At 37.5% G+C, this 14,786-nt stretch overlaps 1 protein-coding gene and 1 long non-coding RNA gene across 9 annotated transcripts in view; one reads left to right on the top strand and one right to left on the bottom strand.

Annotated features, from left to right (window-relative positions):
* Positions 1 to 3,358, bottom strand: part of LOC309642822 — a 29,451-nt gene extending 26,093 nt beyond the window's left edge. For all 3 annotated transcript variants that reach the window (XR_014253390.1, XR_014253391.1, XR_014253392.1), the window contains exons 1-2: positions 2,775 to 3,358; positions 300 to 439 (exon numbers count right to left, since the gene is read on the bottom strand). This is a non-coding gene — a long non-coding RNA (uncharacterized lncRNA). The remainder of the gene's footprint in view (positions 1 to 299; positions 440 to 2,774) is intronic.
* Positions 2,039 to 14,786, top strand: part of WDR11 (WD repeat domain 11) — a 63,322-nt gene continuing 50,574 nt past the window's right edge. The window contains exons 1-5 of one of the 6 annotated variants that reach the window (XM_082424747.1): positions 2,039 to 2,372; positions 3,365 to 3,476; positions 9,020 to 9,173; positions 10,133 to 10,306; positions 12,504 to 12,690. In XM_082424747.1, the coding sequence (XP_082280873.1) occupies positions 2,287 to 2,372; positions 3,365 to 3,476; positions 9,020 to 9,173; positions 10,133 to 10,306; positions 12,504 to 12,690 (713 nt within the window). In that variant the 5' untranslated portion in view covers positions 2,039 to 2,286. The remainder of the gene's footprint in view (positions 2,373 to 3,364; positions 3,477 to 9,019; positions 9,174 to 10,132; positions 10,307 to 12,503; positions 12,691 to 14,786) is intronic. The other 5 variants (XM_082424748.1, XR_014253382.1, XM_082424749.1 and 2 more) reach the window with 5 other exon arrangements.

Here is a 14,786-nt window from a genome sequence, read left to right as displayed (position 1 = left end):
CCATAGTAAGCAACTGACTTCATCACCTTCATCCTCAGCATCTCCATCCATGGGCAAACCAATTTACCAGCGCTCTCTGATGTGACCTTGGAAATTTCACTCACAAGGTGATTTATTCAGTAATATATTATTTTTGTCTTCATCCCTTTCCTCTGCTTTGTCCCACCCACGCAGAGTAGTAATCAGAAATATCACCATTATATTCTTATCTCCACCAACTTTAAAAGAGGAAAAAAAGTTGTCCTAGTTTAGGGAAGCAAATGAGACAGCAGTGGAAGGATGCTCTGAGCCCACTTTACCTGGCTTTGGAGTTGACGTCATTGGACGTGGAGTGAAATGGTAGTTTTTCAGGCATAGAAGAGGAGCTTAGGTTCTTGCCCATGGAAAGAGCAATTGTCCAATGTGTTTATTCTGTCTTCCACACTGGCCAAGACAGACGCTTCAGAGAAAGTCATAAAAACCTATTGACATACTTAATTCACACTCTCGTACCATGGGAGACATATTACTGTCCCAACACCAGCTGTTCATCCATCCTTGCCCTGAATATTCAACATTCATGTCCTCAAGGTAGCTTACAGAGTCAAACTAATTAATTCCTCTTCCTATAAGAGGGTTCCCTGCTCCCCTTCTCCACTTGTGAGCTTCTGCGCTGACTCCTTACTGTCACCTCATGCCTGGTTGACCTTATGCTTAAGGCCATTTAAAACTCTTGCACCATCAGTCATTTATTGAGGACCAGGAAGAGTGTTGGGCATTGGGAAGAAAGGAATATTGAGATTTGGTTCCTTTCTGAGAGGAGTTCTAAGTCTACTAGAGTGTATTTATTCTGCTATAACACAGTTGCCTAAAAATGTATTAGTCTCCCTTGCTAGACAAACATATCTGCAGATAACAATAATGTAGGGTATAAATATTGAAATAGCACAGAAGAACAGCACAGAAGAGTGGTTTCTCAGAGGTCACTACACACTTCCATTTACATCTCACTGGCCAGAATTTAGCCTTATGACTTGATCTAGTTGTAAGGGAAGCTGGGGTATGTATTAATTTAATGGAGTGATAATGTGCCTGGAAACAAATTGTGGTTACGTTCCTAAGAAAGAAGGGGTGAATAAATTCTGGGAGCCAATTAGCAATCTCTGTCACAGGAGGCACCAATGACTTTTAATAAGGGAGTGGTGTATTTAGATCTGTGGTTATGGGTATCTTTGCTAGCCCCAAAGTATCATCAGTAGGGAGGGATGTGGGGCAGGGAAGGCAGGACAGCAAGGGAAGGGAAGGGAAGGGAAGCAGCAACAATTGCCAGAGAACAACTAAAAGCCAAAATGTATTCACTAACTTTCACAACTAAGAGGACGTTGTCGGTAATCTTTGAGAAAGCTGTTTTATAAGAGTGATAAGGTGGACACAACGACCCATGATGACAAAATTACCATTACTTTCGTTCCTTTTGTTGATCAAGGAACTAGCAATGTGTTGGGGGAGAGACAGAAGACTGCAAAAACTGTAAAGAAATCATTGTGTCGAGTGTTAAAGGATGAAAAAAGTGTGGAGTACAGAGGAGGGAGGCACTGAGTCTGACTTGAAGGAGAGCAGCAGAGGAGAAACTGCCAAACGAAAGCTACCCCAACAAACAGACAAACAGGCAAAGGGCACTTGGCCTCAGGAGAAACGCTATTTTGTGGTTGTTGTTTTTAAAGTATTTCCAAGGCCAGATATGGAGTATTCTCCATATTTGCAAATCTTTTATGTTCCGGCCATTCTTCTCATTCACTCTCTCCATTCATCCAATTAACTTCACACATGCATTTATTCTATAAACTCCATGAGGGCGGAGACTTTGTGTCTTCCTCATCACCACATCTTCGATGCCTACAACAGTGCCTGTCATTGGTAGTTGCCCTAAGTGAACTAATCCAAGGCAGAAAGGCTAATTGGGGCTTTTAGCTCCTGCTTTTCACCATTTCCAGCAGGGCACATAGGTCTACGCAGTCCCAGTCTGAACAAACCGGACGTAACCAGAGTCAGCACCTCTTTCTTCCAGGAACCACCGGCTCCTACGCAGAGCTGCGGAACCGCTACAGCGGCGGCATCCTGAAGCAGCCGGAACATAGGCGTGGCGGAACCTGAAGGAAGCCGTATCTGGGGGCGGTGGAACCTCGGATTCGGCGGAACCAAACTGCGGCGCCCACGGAGCCACCCGGACTCTGTTTGGAGCGGAAGCGCAGTGGTCGCCGCTTCCTGGTTGCGGGTCGGCGTCGAGGGCCGGGCTTAGGCGCAGCGATGTTGCCCTACACGGTGAATTTTAAGGTGTCGGCGCGCACCCTCACCGGGGCCCTCAGTGCCCACAACAAGGCGGCGGTGGACTGGTGAGGGCGCGGGGCTCCGAGGCCGCCAGGCTCGGCCAGGAGTTTGTGAGGGGAAGGGGACAAAACAAGAGGTTTCACCCCCCCCCCCCCCCCCCCGCTTAGTTTGGCCTCGCAAAGACTGGGTGCCGCCTTCACACTTGGAGATTTTCATTTAAATGCTGGATTTTTGTTGTTACTGTAAAAGCCGTAAATGCCCCATGTGGGAACTTTCCCGGTGTGGATATATTTGCCCTCGTTCTCGCATCTCTGTTTCTCTTTGCTCTTTTCCCCACACCTTCCTCACCCTCCCAGTCTCGTCTCTTAACCTCTCTCCAGTCTCCAGCCTTCTCTCCCCAATGTCAATTCCCCGACCACGTTCTCGTCCCCATTCTGTCTTCTTTCTCTTTCATCCCTGTTTCTTACCTTTATTCGTTGAACAGTGTGCCAGACCCTGTGCCAGGCACCTGTGCTCTCGCCGGCACTTCATTTCACCTTTATCGGTTTACTGTAAAATGACACTGCAAATTAACAACTAGACAGATATAAAGCAAACTGCGGTCGCTGTGGCTACTGGGAATGTTGGCAAGAGTACCGAAACCTCCTGTTCACTGTTTGTCTTTTTATCTGGTGGGAAGGACCGGGGCTAATCACAGATACAGGGGAGCGTGGTCCCACGCACTTTGTGGATGCTCAGTATTTAAAGTTGAATAAGACGAGGTATACGCCCTCAAAGGCAAAAAGACGACGGGAGTTGCTTTATACGTCTTCACGGCTCTACGTGCATATCTCTCAGAACCTTTTTTTATCTGAAAGAAAAACTAAACAAGCTTTTTTAAAGCTAAACTAGACATTTTATTTAAATGGTATAATGTAAAATACTAGCCTTTGGGCTTAAATAATTTTATTAATGGTGGTGCTTGTTAGTTAGATTTCTCACTTATTTAGGCTGCCTCTTGGCAAGAGAGAAGTTGCTTTGCTTTGCTTTTTACTTAAATTTTAACACTTTTTGTTAGGGGCTGGCAAGGTTTAATTGCTTATGGATGTCATTCGCTGGTGGTAGTGATTGATTCCAATACTGCTCAAACGCTTCAAGTTTTAGAAAAACATAAAGCTGATGTTGTCAAGGTAAGTCAGATCCCACTTTGACCCTATAACATATTGTCTATTCTAAAGTTTTAAATATCGCTAGAATCTCAGTAAGTCATATGTACACATGTTGGGATACACATGTAGGAGTGATGAAAGAAGGCAGCTGGAGAAATTCACCTGCCCCGAAAGGTTTGTAAGATTATGAAGGAATCTAGATTTTTAAGTAGGAGATTGATATGATCGTATTTGCATTTTAGAAAAACTCATTCTGGAATCAGTGGAGGATCTGTTGTAAAAAGGCAAGACAAGGCAGTGGGATCATTTAGGAGAACTGCAGTAATTTGGGCAGGAAATTCTTAGGGCCTAAAATAAAGCGGAGGCGTGAAGGAGTTACATTTAGGAGCTAAGAGGTAAACTTGATAGCCTTTATAGTAAACAATCTTAAGGGAGAGTCAGAATAGAATGACTCCAAGGTTTCTGTTGAGTAGTTGAATGGCAGTGTTGCTTTGATGAGGTGAGTGTGTGAGAAGTTGGTGAGTTTAAGTGTTTAACGTGCAAAGTCTGAGACACCTGGCGCAATTGAATTATACTGATCTGAAATTTTAGGAGAGATGTTACAATTGGAGATAGAGATTTGAGGTCTTTTTCATTGTTAACAGCTTTACTGAGATATTCATACCATTTAAATTCACCTGTTTAAAGCATACAATTCCCTGGCTTTCAGTATATCCACAGAGCTGTGTAGCTGTCACCACAGTCAGTTTCATAACCCCCAAAAGAAACCCTGTACCCATTAGCAGTTGCCACCCATGCCTTTTCCCCGTCCCCTTCATCCCTAGGCAGCCACTAATCTACTTTATGTCCTGTAGATTTGTCTGTTCTAGGCATTTCAAATAAATGAGACGATACGATATGTGCCTGGCTTCTTTCACCTAGCATAATGTTTCAAGGTTCATCCATGCCGTAGCATATGTCAATACTCTGTTCCTTTTTATTGCTGAATAATATTCCATTGTATGAAATACAATATTTATTTATTGATGGACATTTGGGTATTTCCCACTTTTTAGGTATTATGAATAATACTGCTGTGAACATTTGTGCACAGTCTGTTTGTGTGAACCTATGTTTTCATTTCTCTTGGGTATATGCCTAGGATTAGAATTGCTGACTCGTGGTAACTCTATGTTTAACTTTTTGAGGAACTGCCAGACCATTTTCCAAAGAGGCTGCACTATTTTACATTCCTATAGCAGCATATGAGGGCTCCAATTTCTCCTCATCCTGAACAAAACTTGTTATTACATGTCCTTTTGATTATAGCCATCCTAGCAGATATGAAGTGGTTCTCATTGTGGTTTTGGTTTGCATTTCTCTGATGGCTAATGATGTTTAGCATCTTTTCATGTGTTTTTTGGCCATTTGTAGATCTTCTTTGAGAAGTGTCTGTTCATTCCTTTGCCCATTTTAAAATTGTATTTTTAAAAATTTTGGAGTTGTAAGAGTTCTTTATGTATTCTAGATACAAGTCCCTTATCAGATATATGGTTGGCAAATATTTTCCCTCATTCTGTGAGTTATCATTCACTTTTTTGATAGTGCCCTATGAAGCACAAGTTTTAAATTTTGATGTAGGTATAATTTTTTTTCTTTTGTTGCTGTATCCAAGAACCATTGCTCTTCCCAATGTCAAGAAGATTTACACCTTTGTTTTCATCTAAGAATGTATGGTTTTAGCTCTTATATTTAAATTTCAGATCCATTTTGAGTTAATTTTTGTATGTAATGTGAAGTAGAGAAAAATACAGGTGATTTTTTTTTTTTAATACTAACATGTATCTTGTGATCTTGCTAAACTTGTTAGATCTAGTAATTTGGGTGATTTTTTTTTTTTTTTTAACATAGACAATCATGTTATCTGCAGATAACGACAAGTTTGGGTTTTTCACTGATAATCTGGTGTCTTTTATTTCTTTTCCTTTGTCCTATTGTGTTGACTAGGACCTCTACTACAATGAATAGAAGTGGAGGGAGGATACTCTTGTCTTATTCCTGAGCCTAGGAGGAAAGCATTCAGTCCTTCACCATCAATTCTGATGTTAGGTATAGGGGGTTTTTTTGTTTTTTTGTTTTTTTTTATTTTGAGAAAAAATATATTCTCTCCCCCCCCCCCATTTCTATCTTTTTGGCATTTCTGGAGTTCTCATTTCTTAGTGTAGATCTGTGTTTCAGTCTGGCGTCATATTCCTTTTGCCTGAAGAATTTCCTTTAAGTCCTTGAGGTATCTGATCCTCTCAGCTGGTTGATCCTCTCAGCTTTTATTTGGCTGAGAAACTATTTCACCAGTTTTTTTGTTTTTTGTTTTTCTTTTTTTCTTGTAGTGCTTTAAAGATATCACTCCCAGCTTGGGTAATTTTTAATGAGAAATTTTTGTCTTTGTTTCTGTGTATGCATCGTATCTTTTCTCATCTCATCTCCTTATCTTGATTTTCAGCAGTTTGATTATGCTGTGTTTAGGTGATTTTTTTTTAACATTTTTATTGTAGTGTAATTGCTTTACAATGGTGTGTTAGTTTCTGCTTTATAACAAAGTGAATCGGTTATACATATACATATATCCCCATATCTCTTCCCTCTTGCCTCTCCCTCCCTCCCACCCTCCCTCTCCCACCCCTGTAGGTGGTCACAAAGCACCGAGCTGATCTCCCTGTGCTATGCGACTGCTTCCCACTAGCTATCTATTTTATGTTTGGTAGTGTATATATGTCCATGCCACTCTCTCACTTTGTCCCAGCTTACCCTTCCCCCTCCCCGTGTCCTCAAGTCCATTCTCTAGTAGGTCTGATTTTTTTTTTTAATATGTACACTGCTTGACATTTACAAAGATGGAATTCAAGTACTACACACACACACACACACACAACAATAATTCTTATCCGTGGTAGTTTTATTCTGTAAAGTTGTTGCAAATGCTGAGTTAGCATATACTGAAACATTGATGGCTCCTCGGGGAAATACACGGTGTGGTTCCGAGTGAGCCTTTAGTCACAATATTTTCATCAACTGATTGATACATAACCTTGTTTTATATGTGTTTCTGTTAAAAGACATTTATTATATATTGTTGATTTATTATCAGTGAGCTCATGACCGACAGCACTATGATTCATGCCTGGACAAAGGTTATTTCACGTGTTTTTTTTCTGTAAGGCACGTCACAACTTCTTGTGCTTAGGAGCACTAGACAGCACTTCAACGCTGCGCTTGAGGACCATTTTAAACGTGAAATCATCAACAAGAAGCACAAAAATGCAAAAAACATGGTACTTAATAGACCTCAGAAAAGACATTTGTTTACATTATGAGAACTGGAACAAGAGTGCCTCATTCAACCACAGCTGGGATGCAGTTGTATGTTGAGGGACTCAGATTTTTCACTACCCTGCACATGTCCATGAATGACTGCAAAAGCACTGCAAATACTGATTTCGCAAATAAAATCACAAATACATTTTAGCGAGTAGGCAAATTCACAAATACAGAATCTGCAAATAATGAGGAGGGAGAGTATACATACATTCACACATGTGAATATACGTTTATATACATTCAAACATATATGCATATATATATATATGCCTATGCACACATTTTATTAAAAAAATTCTTGCCTGAGGAAAAGATGTGTTGGAGTAGAAACATAAAGCTTATTAACACTGGAGTTCAGAAAACTTTTTGTTTCCATCTTTTTCATGAAGGCTGTTGGAATTGGTTAGCATGCTTCCCTAACCTAGCATTTTCTATGAGTGCTTACTTATAAATACACACATATGTGTGTCTGTGTACATATGTCTACATAGGTATATACTTGAAGTGTCTGTGGTGTTAAGTTCGTTTACTGAACACATACTCGAACGTCAGCTGCAAGCACTGTGTTATAGGCTGGGAGATAGAAATGTGAGCGAGGCCTTGGTGATCCTGCCCTATGGAGCGGGATTGGTGATAGGGTTGATGATAGGTCAAAAGAAAGTAAACAGAGTAATTACAAAGTGTTGTGTGGGAAATGTTCTGAAGTAAGCAAGTAGGATGCTGAGCTAGAGGGGAGGGGAGGTTGTATCCAGGGAAGGCCTTGGCTCAGAGTAAGGACTCTGTGTTTTATTCCTTACTCTGCCATTATGCGATGCTCAGTTAATTCCTTGATTTTGTGCCAGGATTCTTGTGTTTTTTATTTTTTAAAAAAACTATTCTTAATGATATTACTAAAACTATGATGCACAAATTTGTTTTTTAGAGAAAAAACTGTTAACGTTATTTTCCAATTTTATGAGAGGGATAGCCAGAGTTTTTGTTTGCTTTTGTTTTTTTCCTTTGCAAGGTTTTTGTAGCTGTAAGTTGTCTCCTTTTAATTAGAAGAATAGAATGCAGGAAAAGATTCTGCTTAGCAATTTAGGATTTTACATGTTATTTCAGAATTAGATTTTATGGTTATTACTATGATCAAACGATATACCAATGATCATACCATTTTAAGATATGGTATTCTGGAGTTTTTTTTACCTGAATTCCCCAGATTATTAAGGCTGTGCATCATTTTTCATATTTTAAAGGCAGGAACATGGTGATGTTTTCAAAAATATTTTAATTGCAACTTTTAAAAAATATCATAATAATAAAAATGTCTGACTTTCAAGATGGAAGCTAGTTTCCTTTTTTAAAAATTTTTATTGGAGTATAGTTGATTTACAATGTTGTGTTAGTTTCTGCTGTACAGCAAAGTGAATCAGTTATACATACACACATATCCACTTTTTTTTTTTTAGATTCTTTTCCCATGTAGCCCATTACAGAGTATTAAGTAGAGTTCTCTGTGCTATACAGCAGGTTCTTATTAGTTATCAATTTTATATATAGTAGTGTGTAAATGTCAATCCCAATCTCCCAATTTATCCCTCCCCCTGCCCTTATCCCTTGGTAATCATAAGTTTGTTTACTATATTCGTGACTCTACTTCTGTTTTGTAAATAAGTTCATTTGTACCCTTTTTTTTAGATTCCACATATAAGCAATATCATATGATATTTGTCTTTCTGTACGTGACTTACTTCACTCAGTATGACAATGTCTGGGTCCATTCATGTTGCTATAAATGACATTATTTTGTTCTTTTTTATGGATGAGTAATATTCCATTGTATGTATGTACCACATTTTTATCCATGCCTCCACTGAGGGACATTTAGTTTGCTTCCATGTCCTACCTATTGTAAATAGTGCTGCAGTGAACATCGGGGTGCATGTATCTTTTTGAATTATGGTTTTCTCTGGGTATATGCCCAGGAGTGGGATTGCTGGGTCATATGGTAGTTCTATTTTTAGTTTTTTAAGGAACCTCCATACTGTTCTCCATAGTGGCTGTACCAATTTACATTCCCACCAACAGTGTAGTAGGGTTCCCTAGTTCCCTATTTTTATAATATAAGTGTAGAATGTAGTTTGGGTTCCAGTTGGTGTTTTATGAAAATTATGTGTAGTTTCACCCAGTGCAAGTATTTACTTGATTTGATTTCTTCTTGATACTAGGTTAAATGGGCCAGGGAAAATTATCACCATAACATTGGCTCGCCATATTCCTTGCGCTTAGCTTCTGCTGATGTCAATGGAAAGATCATCGTTTGGGATGTAGCAGCAGGAGTAGCTCAGTGTGAGATCCAGGAGCATGCCAAGCCTATTCAGGGTGAGGAAAGTCTGTACTCCGCCAAGCGTCTGTATTAATACACTTACCCTTAGAGTGGTTGGTTTTTCCCATTCGTTTAATTTCGTCACTTCTCACTTAACTCTTGATTGTGTTTAGCCTGTTCTGCTGATCCGAATCTAGCTTTCTTTTCCTTATCAATACGCTTCTGGGCTTATTTCCTCAAATCTCAGTTGATTTGTGCTTTGGTAAAATGCATTAATTTCAATCTTGCCCTCAGTTGAGCATGATGATGAGAAAAATGAAGCTGCTGTGAACAGTCTTGTAAATGTAAGCTATGATATAAGTAAGCTTGCCCGAACTGCTCTTTTGAATTAGCCCTCAGTGCTTACTTTCTCTTAATAGAGATAAAATTTTTTTCTCATTTTCATATAGATCATTTGTTAGCTTGCTTATGTTACTGACCTATAATCAATACAGTATTCCTGGCTCTTCAGGCTTTGACTGAGTGGCTCTCTTGACTGAGTGAATCTTTTAAATGACTATTTAAAAAATATTTGTCAAGTACTTACTGTACTACTGAACTAGATCCTTATCCTCTTTATTGTTATGAAAAAACATGAAATTCTGTAAAGTCCCATTAGGTAATTCCACAAAAACATTAGGAGAGTCTGACATTGATCATGGCTAGGACAGTCTTTGACATAAAGTTTTAAATAATGAATAGTGTAAATTGCTTTGTATTTTCTTTGAAGTAATATTTCAGATTACTTGGAAATTTTGACCTCTAGATTCTAATGTCCAGACAGCTCATTTTTATATAAAATTAGCTTTTCCTATCAGTCCTGACACATATATGCAACATTGAGGGGGGGGTAGTTAAGATTTTAAGGATTATGTAAACACACACACACACACAACTAGATATCAAGGACACATTAGACAAATAATTTGAAGTGGGTGATTTCTGAATTTTGCCTTTATTTTTCTGGTCCTTACAGATGTTCAGTGGTTATGGAATCAAGATGCTTCCCGAGATTTATTGCTTGCTATCCATCCGCCAAATTATATTGTGCTCTGGAATGCAGATACTGGCACAAAACTCTGGAAGAAGAGCTATGCAGATAACATTCTTTCTTTTTCTTTTGATCCTTTTGATCCCTCACATTTAACTTGTGAGTACTAGTTTCTTGTGGAAAATGAGTTGAGGTGTTTGTAACATATATGGTTAATGCTATGTACATAAGATAAACACACACACACCCTTCATACATTTATAATGTTAAAATGAGAAACACATTTAGTTCATATATTTTCAGCTCCTATTACAGATACTAAATCATAACCCATAGCATTTGCAAGTATTTTGATGGTTAGAAATTTAAATCAGCAAGCTAGACCTTCACTGTGTGGAATTTGTGAACAGAATTAGATTAGTCAGAGAAAGAGAGAGTTGCTGTGTTACTCTAATTCAGACTTAATTAAATTTTTTTCTAGGAACATCGAAAGAACCTGAGTCAAGGGTTTCATTTAGTCTGTGGCCAAATTCATTTCTTCCTTTTTAAAAAATTGTTTTAATTCATGCCGTGTATTTTGAGTGCCATAAACAGATGCATGTCAGGAACAGACCAAGCCCAAGGGATTTTTTTCTCGTGGAGGCTGTTTTTCCCAATGTGCTTTTGATATTTTACTGAGCTACTGATCTAAAAATTAGATTCTAGACAGATATTTTTGTGACTAAATTATGTAGAAAATATTTTTTATTCAGTTATCCAACAGATATTTCTTGAGCTATTGTTATATGCCAGGAGTGTTCTGGGAACCTGGAATATATCAGTGAACCAAGGCAAGAATTCCTTCCTTCATAAAGTTTGCATTCTAGTGAGGGAGAGTCAGATTGTAAACGATGAACATAATGAATTAATAAATTACAATATATTAAGAGGTTATAAGTGGTATAAAAAAGTAAAACAAGGTAAAGGGAATGGGGGAATGGGAGTGGGCAAGTTGTTGTATTAGATAAAGTGGTCAAAGTAGGCTTCATTTTGATATTTGATCAACGACTGGAAGGAGGTAAGGGGATTAACTATGGTAAAGAATGTTTTCCCTGGATTTGAATGACTCAAAATTCTAACATGTATCCACCAACATTTATTGAGGGGTGTGTGTATGTGTGAGTTGATGCAGGGAGAGTAGGACAGACAAGGAGAAATTAAAATGGGAAACACAGCTGTATAAATAATTGCAGTACAATGTGTTTAGGCTTCGTATATATAAATGTGTGTATATGAACGTATGTGTACACTCACTCACTCATTCACTCACTAGTTTGCTGTGAAATGCAGTGCTGTGGGAGCACAGAGGAGGGCTGGCCTAGCTGGCAGAGTCAGGGAGTGAGGGCATCAGAAAAGAAGGGGAATGACTGGGACCTTGAAGGGTGACTTCTGTAATCTGAAAGGAGAGAGGCTTCAGGCTAATTTACTGCATCTCTGTAATTTGGTTGATGAGAGCACTATATATTTCAAAGCATCAGTTGACCTAACATCTTTAATTTGCTCATTGAATGTGCTGGGGTTGTCATGATTCTTGAATGCTGCTTTGTTCCCTGTGTTTAAAGCAGCCTTGCTGATTGCCAGGATAGATAAGACTTTTATAATCAGATATGTATTAGTATTAGCCAGCCTGTTTTGAGGGGGATTATTTTTTCAGTCATAAAAAGGTATAATTTGTATTGTTAAATGTGGTGCTGCCTCCTTGAATATTTCTGTTTCCTGTACACTTAGTAAACCGCTGTTGGCACTTCACTTTTACTCTAGATGTAAAGAGAAAAAGAACACTCTTTACACATCCCGAGGTTCAATTTGATACTCAAGAAGAAAAAGGAAATATATTTAGACTGAGTAGCTCATGATAATGATGAAAAATTAGTATCATCAAGTCAAATATTTGAACTTACCAAGTGTGGTACGCAGAGCCATATGGGATTTTTTTTTTCTTCTGTGAATTTTATATTCTGAAAGTCTTTGGATTTTGGAGTTATGAGATATAATGAGGAAAGGTTTTTAATGAAAGTCCATGCACTGAATATATTTGGAAGAACAAACATTTGTTCTTTCTGCCAGTAACCTTCTGGTGTCTTTTTAATATAAAACATTAATTTGGAATGCTGAGCTTGGAGGCCTCTGATGAACTGTAATGGACCACCAGTTTCACTGTAACTTGGAGAACATTCCCATTATGTTATGACTGCATAACACTGCCAGTTCTATATTATTAAAATTATCATTACTTTGCTCTCAAAATTGTATTGGAATAAAACTCTATGCTAAACTTGATTAAACTTTAATCAGAGTTTTGCTTCTCTCAATACAGTACTCACCAGTGAGGGCATTGTATTCATCTCAGACTTCTCTCCATCCAAGCCACCCTCAGGCCCTGGGAAAAAAGTGTACATATCCAGCCCACACTCCAGCCCAGCTCACAGCAAGCTGGCTGCAGCCACAGGGGCCAAGAAGGCTCTTAATAAAGTGAAAATCTTAATCACTCAAGAGAAACCTAGGTAGGTTACAAGTGTAAAACTAACAGCAACATTCATTTATTTATTCAACATTTATCTAGATATTATCTATTCATGAAAACATCATTTTTGGAGATGTACTAAGATTAATTTTCTTCATGTTACCCTTTCTTGTTTGTAATTTTGAATTTATAAGAGGAAAAATGATTTTTGTTTCTTCCCCTAAGAAGAGATTTAGCATTAACGTGGCTCCTTTGTTTCCAGTAATGTGGTAAACAACCCCCACTGATTTTTACACATGAAAAGTTTTGACTTCTGAAAATAAGAGATAAAGATTCTAAGATTATGGCTACTGAACACATTAAAAATTGGGGGACAAAAGCTGGATTTTCATTTTAAATACATTTTCCTGACTTAAATGCTGTGTCATCTCATTAGCCAATAAAATACAGGTATTTTTCTCATGCATATGAAGATGTTTCCCATACTGTTTAAGGGCCAAGATTCTAAGGGAAGCTGTAGCTTTGTGACTCAAAATATAATTTAATCTTGCTCAAATTTCACTCTCCCAATCTCTAAAATAGTGTTTTAAAGGATTTCTTAGGGTTGTAAGGATTAATAGGTGCAATAGCTTAAGTACTGAACATAGTGTCTGATACTCAATAAGCGTTCTTTTGGTAAAGGCTAGCTATTATTGTTTATTTCAGAAATTTCAACTGAATACAATTTTATTTTAAAGAACTAATTTTATGCATTAAAAATAGATTTCTGTCTTTTTCCTAGTGCTATGGTAGTTCTTATATTTTTATTGCTTTGGTAGTTTTTTTGGCATTTATTTTTTAAAAGCTTTTATTTTTAATATGCTAAGATTATTCTATCTAGACTTTGTGGGTAATTACCTAAAAAATGTAAAATACAAATTGCTCTACAAATACATTCTGAATTTATATGTAAATATCATTTTTATATAGTAAACCATAGGCTGATTAAATTCACTAATTTATCCCCGACCCTGTGCTGAAATAATTTAAGATTGCTCCTTAAATATCTTGAGAACTTCTTATTTACTTTGCATTGATTCTGTATCATAAATAATTATTTTTTGCCTGCATAGTTTTATAAGTTATGATTTATATACGTTATATTTTCTGTCATGTGAATCATATGTTCATCTTGAGTACTGGGGAAATGCATTATTTATCCCTTCAAATAGAACTACTCTGGGTGCTTTCACATACATTATTACATATAATCTTGCTACAATCCTGGGCAGTAGTACTGTGCCCACATTATAAATGAGGAAGCTGAGTCTCACATTGTTTTAAATACGTTACTTAAGCTCACCCAGCTAGGAAATGCAGAGCCAGGGTTTTAATGCAATCCACATCCCTGTCTCTAGTTCTCTAATCTAACTTTAAGTTTCAAAACCTTTTAATAAAATTGTTATGTAAGAAAAAAGGTACATAATTGTATGCCCATTCCTACTGAAATATATTAAATATAAATTTATTATAAAATAAAGTTGTGATTAAATACATACCACAATCACAACTTACTAAAATGAGTTTTGAGACTCTTTAACAGTCTTTATAATCCTCATATCATTTCATCTCTTTTATTTACACAGAAGAAAATGCTGTGGTAAGTGAATAAAGTACCAAGCTTTGTTTCAAGAAAGCTTTAAGACAGCTGAAAAGTGAATGAAGGCCTTGCCCAAGCCGTCAGATAGTGCAGTGACTCCTGATCCAGTTGCCTAGCCCTAACTGCCCTACGTGCTTTATGTTTTAGTCCTGAGGCTTCATTTCAGCAGTCTGTCTAGTACTTCTAATTACGAAATCAAAATAAAACTACTATCTTGTGAATGCCATATAGTATTGTCACTGACCATCTCATACCACAGACTTAGACTGCTTTACATTTTCAAATATTCAGAAACATGTCTCTATCTGACCTATGCAGTATCATTGTCATAATTTGCATTTTGGCACAAAGGAGAGATCTAATTTTTAGATGCTAGCCCATGTTGGTCATTTCAGGAAACAGTTGTACTTTCTCATTGACAGTTATTATGTGGAAAGTACAAAATTCAATCCTTTTTTAGCTTTTTCTGATACGAATAAAGTCTGACTCTTTTTTTT

Source organism: Balaenoptera physalus (genome assembly GCF_965194825.1).
Source record: "Balaenoptera physalus genome assembly, chromosome: 14".
Taxonomy (NCBI): domain Eukaryota; kingdom Metazoa; phylum Chordata; class Mammalia; order Artiodactyla; family Balaenopteridae; genus Balaenoptera; species Balaenoptera physalus.
This window is presented reverse-complemented; position numbering and strand designations above follow the sequence as displayed.